At 39.5% G+C, this 7,640-nt stretch overlaps 1 protein-coding gene across 1 annotated transcript; it reads left to right on the top strand.

Moving 5' to 3' along the window:
- The first annotated feature begins 2,089 nt into the window (after positions 1-2,089).
- FGG (fibrinogen gamma chain) lies at positions 2,090-7,447 on the top strand. The gene is made up of 10 exons (XM_085058559.1): positions 2,090-2,244; positions 2,337-2,381; positions 2,809-2,992; positions 3,100-3,193; positions 4,164-4,294; positions 4,948-5,081; positions 5,221-5,405; positions 6,061-6,338; positions 6,682-6,851; positions 7,221-7,447. Exons 1-10 carry the CDS (start codon positions 2,173-2,175, stop codon positions 7,233-7,235), a joined length of 1,308 nt encoding a protein of 435 aa, XP_084914685.1. The 5' UTR covers positions 2,090-2,172; the 3' UTR covers positions 7,236-7,447.
- Positions 7,448-7,640: the final 193 nt, after the last annotated feature.

Here is a 7,640-nt window from a genome sequence, read left to right as displayed (position 1 = left end):
ATCTTGAACATTGAAACTCTATTTATACATTGTTATTATGTTATTACAGCAATTCTCATGGTTTAATAATAAAATCTTGGGGTTTTTAACTCAAGATTAACTTTCACTGCCAGAGTTGATTGTTGGCTTCTCTGACTCCTGAAATTCTTGCCTAGGAACACAAGACAATTTTTTTCATTTTCTGCTACCAAACAGTTTTCTGACAGAGTTTCAAGCCTATGTGTACTACTACTAATGCCAAAAGGGAAAGATGTGCTCTTTATTCTGTTAGAGGATAAGGGATGCCTGAATTGTGTTCCTTGTTCACCTATTGCGCCATGCACAGTACGTGCCCATCTGTACTATGCAGTGTACATCTGTGTTAAAGCTGGGCCAGTAACTTTGCAAAGTTCATACCAGCAACCTGCTGATGCTATCTTGTCCTGTTTAAGGGAATCCTGCTGGTGCACAGCCTCTGGAATGGTATCTCCAGGGCCCTATGGATATTTGTGCCATGAACTGCAAAGATGCAGCACTGTATGAGCAGCAGTGGCAAGGAGACTTGGTGGTATTTTCCTCACTCCATGTTAACAGCACCAGTGAAGCAACAATAAAAAAACACAACAGCAGATAGAGTTTTACCCAGTTCTGTTTACTTTATTTTCACTCTTTAGGAAACAAAAGTAACCTGTAAAAGGTGGAACCATGACCTGCTTGTATCAGTAAGGTTAACAGGAGCACATTCTGTACGTGACTCTTGAAGGTAATTAATACCAGATTTGGAAAGACAAACCTTTAGCATCAGTCATCCTTTGGAAAAGACTTTTGGCAGCCTGGCAGCTAACTCACTGGTCATCAGTTCAGTTTCTGGAAAGCTGACTCGCCATGCACAATGCTTCAGCCACATGTAAGTGGTCCCATCAGTTTGATTTTTAGCATCATAAGTGCTCACATTTACTTCTGGCAATAAGTGGGTGGATCTCTGAACATGATGGGAACCTTCTGTTTGCCCCAATCTGACCAGACGAAAAGAGGATATACAGGTCAGGAACTCTCCATGTTTTAGGGCATAATTATATCTAATTTTCTTATAATCTAGTTCCTATGGAATGCTTTTGCCCATGTTTTAAGTACATATTAAGCCAAGTTGAAACTTTGATCCTGCTGTACAGAGATAAAATCATTTGCCAGAAATCACAAAGCCGACCCCAGTAACAACAGATCTAGCAGTGAGCCCCAGTATCACCATTCTTGTCATCATCTGGGCAAACAAGTAACAGAGTCAAGAGCCTCATTCAATATTGTCTTATCACACATCGTGCTCTACAGGCATAAAATCAAGCTTTCTCTGGAGAAGCCATAGCTTAGAGACCAGGTCTAGGTCATCAGTGGAAAGGTGTTAATGTTACTGATACAGATAGCATGCAAAAGGACTTACTAAAAAATTTGCCTGGAACAAAGCCTGTAGCAGAAGGGTCTTGTCAGTGGTCTTGTAGCAGTATTGAATAAGGTAGATACCAACAACATTAGTTCCTCAGCAAGGAAGCATTGACCAAAGTCTTTGAAATGGACTCACTACATTGAAGGATAGGGACCATTCATATTTCCATCACCCATAAGAACTACCACAGACTTCTGTTGCAGATATTCCACTGCCCAATGACTTCATACCTTTCTTTGCCTCAGTTTTGTCATCCACAGAATAGGATAAGTTATGTTGAGTCTCTTTGCAAAACACATAGAGATCTGTGGCAGGAAAGACCTACATAATCACAAAATAGCATTTATTGTTAGGCTGTGGATAGTTGGTACACATAGTTCAGATAGCTATTGTGGCTTTTTGCTGTGCTATTAGAGTGAAACTTCTGCCAGCCCCCATCACGAATGTGTGAGTTTTGTTGTGCTTGTGACTAGAAGTAGCATTTCCATGCCTTGTCTCACCTTCCTGCCTCCTCTGAGACCTGGCTGGAGCAGAGATCAAGCAACTAAGTCGGAAACAGGTTCTGAAAATGGGAGGAGTGTACGTGCAAATTCTGGGAATCCACCTCAAATCCCTACCCCACCTCTTCCCACCACCTCCCAGTGCCCGCCCCCAGCTCCAGCCTGCTGCCTTAAACTGCTGCCACCCCGTGCTGGGTTGAACATTCTCAGCTGCTGACTGGGCAGTGGGCAGCACCCAGTGGGACAGACACCATGGGGCTGAGCTTGTGCAGCTGGACTCCCCTGGGGTCTCTCCTCTCCCTGCTCTTTTCTACCAGCGTGGCGGTAAGTGAAGAGACAGCGCTAAGGAAATGCGTTAGCGCAGAAATTGATGTGGGAGGAAATCCACTAAAAATGGTGCTCTTTCTTCTCTTCAGTACATTGCTACCAGAGACAATTGCTGCATCTTGGATGATAGATTTGTAAGTACCTGAGCAGTTTTCTTTTATCTTAAGAATGTAACTACAGCTTTCCTGTGCTGATTATTAACCACCATTATCACTTGAACCTCATCATTGCTTTCAACACTTATTAAGTGTGCTTTGCTTAAACCTGTTATTTATTGATAGCAGTATATCCTTGATAGAAGAAGGCTGCACTGGGCATGAAAGCCCATCTCCAGCATAGGCTACAAGTAATAGCATGCACTGTTTTCTTGCTATGTGTGCACGTAGTGTGAAAGGAAACTGCCTCTGAAAATTCAGATGCAGCAAAGTCTGCTGCAAATGCCTGCCCTTTTTTATCCTTTATCATTTGTGTCAGCAGTGTGTGAAAGTTCCTCTGCCCAAATATTCTGCTCTGCTTTCTTTGCCCCTGAAACATTGCTGACTATTTCTCTTAACTCCTTAGGGTAGCTTCTGCCCAACAACTTGTGGCATTGCAGAATTCCTAAATAAATACCATACCTCTGTGGATAATGACCTGCAGGAAATGGAGAGAATTTTGCAGCGTATTTCTAACTCCACAGCAACAACAGATCATCTGATTAAAAACATCCAAGTCCTCTATCCTTCAGACAAGCAGACATTACCAAGTGAGAATAGAAAAATAAGTACACAATTGAAAAATATTGTATATGTAGGTTTCTTTTTTTTTAATTCGCCAAACTGCAACTATTTTGTACTTTTGTCTGTTTTACAGATTCACTTGATGATTTTACTCAAAGGTCCAGAAAAATAATTGAAGAAATTATGAGACTTGAAAACACTATAGTGTCTCATGAAACCACTATACAGTAAGTATCTTACACTTCTTTTATTGGTGACAATACAAATAGTTTTCTTTCTGTTCTTTTATCAAGTGCCAAAAAGGCTCTCTTAGAAGGTTTTCTGTGCTGATGTGGACAGTTCTGCCCATACAGCCATTAGTAGCTGCCCAGCAAGACACAGAAGGATCATGAGGAGCTGATGCTGGATTCTGTGCTCACCTGTATAAATTTTTAATTGTGCAACAAATGCAAGATAAGAATGTCATGAAGCCTGGCAGTATTTTTATTTATGTTTCTCCTGCTGTGCCAGCTAACCCTACAATTTTTTCCATGACCTTTGGGGGTCATGAGTTTTTGCTGTAAAACAGAGTATGTGAAATGTTTGTGCAATCATGCACTCTGGCCAATTTTGCTGCACAAATCCATGAAAATTAGCTCAGTCACATAGTTGTAATCCATAAGTAACTATAAATTCAGTGGTAGTCTTTTATAAGTTGACATTGAAAATAAAATTGAAGACATCATTAATGTTTCTAAATCTTAAGGTTTTTTTTTTTTTTTAGCCTGAATGTAGAAGGATCTCCACTTCTATGACATTATGTAAAAGATTATTTAGGCATTCTGACACAGCAGTTTATTGACAGCACTTACATTTTACAAATATATCCATAATTGAAGAGAAATAGTTTATAATTTGTTTCAGGAGAGCAAAGTAAAACTTTCCATATAATTACATTCATACATTAATTGCTAGTTAGAGTTTTGCTGATTAGAGTCAAGTTTTGCATGTGATTAAGTTTTGCATGACATTAAGCGTGTGCTTTCCTAGTTTGCCTGTCCGTAACTCTAAATATCAGTGCTAATAAAAGCACCCCTTTTGCAGAGGTGCATGTAGCAGCACGTTAGATACACAAGGCATGTGTCCAGGGAAATAAATGTGTATTACATATTCAAAAATGGCAGATGCAACAACCCTTTGCTATGTCTCTCTGTTCAGACAGTTGACAGATACACATATAATGAACAGCAACAGGATCACAGAGCTGAGACAGAAGATTGCCCAGCTTGAGTCACTCTGTCAGGAGCCGTGCAAAGACAGGGCTGAAATTCAAGAGACAACTGGAAGAGGTGTGCAAAGTGCTTCTTGTGTGGCAGAGGGCTAATTCAGCTACAAGTGCTGCTGACTGGCATCACAACAATGATTTACTTGTAATCTTATGAGTCACAGACTTCTGGAAAGATACATAAAATTGCATAATTTTATATAATTTTATAATTATATAATATTAAAATTTTAAAACCGATCAGTACAAGTTAGATGCTCTGCAGACAAAGCATTCAGGTGGAACACAGTTCTTGCTTGGCTTTCTGGCCAAAATACTATTATCCCAAAATATATTGCATGAGGGACATGACCTGGACCTGGGACAAACAGAAGATAACTCATTGTCATATTTCAACTGAGGGAAAAAAAATAATTATTCCATTAGGTCCAAAAGTGTCTATTTTTGTTGCTGTAGAAGTCAATCCAGTGACTGTGTTTTACACTGCTTAAACTCTACATGAGACTAAAATTGTTCTCATCTTACATAAGTCCTGTAACCCTCGGTAGGATTTTTTATGGTAGTGACATTGAAGTAGGTGGACTAAATAGCTAACTTTGCGACAATGATATTTAGATTAATTGCATTTCTTGAACTAAGGAAGTTAAAATATAAAATAAATGTGAGGATAGAATTGTAGCTAGATTGAAAATGATCCTTTGAATATCTTTACTTCAGATTGTCAAGACATTGCAAATAAAGGTGCGAGGAAAAGTGGTCTTTACTTTATCAAGCCTCAAAGAGCCAAGCAGTCATTCCTGGTCTACTGCGAGATTGACTCATATGGCAATGGCTGGACAGTACTACAGAGGGTATGCCGCTTACGTATTATTCCTAAAAGCAAACTTATTGCATCAACACTGTTTTTATTTACCTACATATGATATATATCTTTTTGACTGAGGCTTTTATTTTTGGGTTTTGTGTTCTTCTTGTTTTTTTTTTCCCCAGAGACTGGATGGGAGCGAAGACTTCAGCAAAAATTGGGTTCAGTACAAGGAAGGATTTGGACATCTGTCTCCAGATGACACCACTGAGTTCTGGCTGGGCAATGAAAGGATTCATTTAATAACTACACAGTCCACTCTGCCATACACCTTACGAATAGAGCTGGAGGACTGGGATGGCAAGAAAAGGTATTTGCTCATGATGCTTCTAAAAATGACAGCTTAAAACCTACTGCTCCCACTGCTGCGTCAGTTCGTACTGAAAAGAGTTTGCTCCTAAAAAATTATGAACCGTTAGACCAGCTAACATGGAACTGTTTTGGCTCCTGAACTTACAGCTGTGATAGCAGTCACTGTGTGACTTGTTGCCAGGCACACGAGCCTGTCAGAAGGCCACATGCAGTGAGCACTTATTTCATAGGAAGAAGGAATCTGTTTCTTCTCTTCAAATTTCTTTGTCTTATGTATCTTATGGAATACATGATCATTATGTGTCCCTTCCAACTGAATTATTCTGTTCTATTCTTTTACTTTTTATTTCTATTATGAACCTGGGAGATTATATATATGTGTATTATATATATATGTATGTACGTGTGTCTTTATAATGTAGATACTTCATACATCACCAAAGACTAGCTGTCAGAAAACAGCTGATACTGGAGCACAAAAATTGATTAGATGTGTCACTGAACTGAAGCCCACAATCACATAAAAACAATTCCTTTTAAAATGCTTGGATGCAATAAATGCCTTTCCTGCAGTTTTAACAGTGATGCATTTTCCATTTGTGCATATGCTGGGAATGCAGCGTGCTCATGTTCACATTGCCCTTTGTTCACAGCACTGCTGACTACGCTGTGTTCAGAGTGGGAAATGAAGCAGACAAATACCGACTGACTTACGCCTACTTTATCGGTGGTGAAGCTGGGGATGCCTTTGATGGATTTGATTTTGGAGATGACCCGAGTGATAAATCCTATACCTTCCACAATGGCATGCAGTTCAGTACCTATGACAATGACAATGATAAGTATGAAGGCAACTGTGCTGAGCAAGATGGATCTGGATGGTGGATGAATAGATGTCATGCTGGCCATCTCAATGGCAAATATTACACAGGTAAAGTGTCTTCTAAATGCTTATAATCCAGGACACCACATTTCAGCTAAAAAGGAAAATGAGTCATGTTCACTGAGTACATTTTGCCTTCTGGGTTTGCCAAAACTGGCATAGCCCATTCTTTGCAATAATTGTTAACACCAGTAGAAGGAATTTATGACAGCTCTCCATTCCAAAGTGGGAGAAGCAATCCTGAGAGAAGTAAGACAGGGGAAGAACAGCAAGGAGCAGAGTCTGTTAGCATCCCCAGCAATAACTAGAGGTGTCAGTACCAGAAAATGTATGGGCACAGTAACTATTTTAGAAAGCAATCAACTTCTTTTCTCCAACTGGTGTTTTTTAGGTGGTGTGTACACAGCGGAAGATGCCGGTCCAGCTGGATTTGACAATGGCATTATCTGGGCAACCTGGCGTGACCGGTGGTACTCCATGAAGAAATCTGCAATGAAAATTATCCCATTCAACAGACTGTCAGTAGATGGACAGCAGCACAACTTGCCTGGTGTCAAACAGGTTCGACCACAGGGCTGAGGAGATACTTAAAATGACAACAGAACATAGTAATAATTTCAAACACTGAGTATGGACAGCTGAAGTTAAGCCCACTGCATCTTAGAGAAGTGGGCTTTGTTTACCATTTTGTCACTGAAGTATTTGTACTTTGACTTTAGTGTACCTTGTACATTACTGTTTCTTTTAATTGATAGATACATGGATAGTCTCATGATCAGAAATCATCCCTAGCCTTTGTGCATTCTAAATGCTACATTTTTAATTTTCACCTATTATAACTATGCGTGAATACTACCAACATGTCACCATAGCCTTATGTACTTCTTCCATTAGAAGAACATTAAAATACTCTTTTTTTTTCTGTTCTAGGTTGGAGATGTGTAAAGGATGATTTTACAAACACCGGTCTGAACAGGGAAAGCAAATCCTTTCTGTCTTAGACGCAGAACTTACCGAACATTACATAGTTCAGTTTTGACTATAAAACAACTTTGACTGTAAGATGCCCAAACCTCTTCCCTGAGCAGTGCTTGCCTGTGTAGATGGTTATTTTTTCTGTACACATTCTCAATAAATTTTTGATTATTACAAAAAAAGTCTGAGCTTGTTATCTGTGCTCTGCAGCTGGCCAAACATGAGAAAGAAAACTTTTGATGGTTGGAAGGTTACTCTGATCAAACCTATTTGATTCAGTCATTCCTGCATTGCGCACTAGTAGTTTCTGCTTGTTTAGAGGCATGTGTTGGAGCTATTTCTCCATAAATAGACTTGTTTCCATAAGTTTTCAAG

This window comes from Lichenostomus cassidix, chromosome 4 (genome assembly GCF_008360975.1).
Source record: "Lichenostomus cassidix isolate B80296 chromosome 4, HeHo_3.0, whole genome shotgun sequence".
Taxonomy (NCBI): Eukaryota; Metazoa; Chordata; class Aves; order Passeriformes; family Meliphagidae; genus Lichenostomus; species Lichenostomus cassidix.
This window is presented reverse-complemented; position numbering and strand designations above follow the sequence as displayed.

What these genes read in the sequence shown, in the direction of transcription:
- FGG (XM_085058559.1), top strand. Translation starts at nt 2,173, where the DNA reads ATGGGGCTGAGCTTGTGCAGCTGGACTCCCCTGGGGTCTCTCCTCTCC. An exon ending in AGACAAGCAGACATTACCAA is followed by an intron (nt 2,993 to 3,099) that starts GTGAGAATAGAA and finishes TCTGTTTTACAG; the next exon opens with ATTCACTTGATGATTTTACT. An exon ending in TCAAGAGACAACTGGAAGAG is followed by an intron (nt 4,295 to 4,947) that starts GTGTGCAAAGTG and finishes TCTTTACTTCAG; the next exon opens with ATTGTCAAGACATTGCAAAT.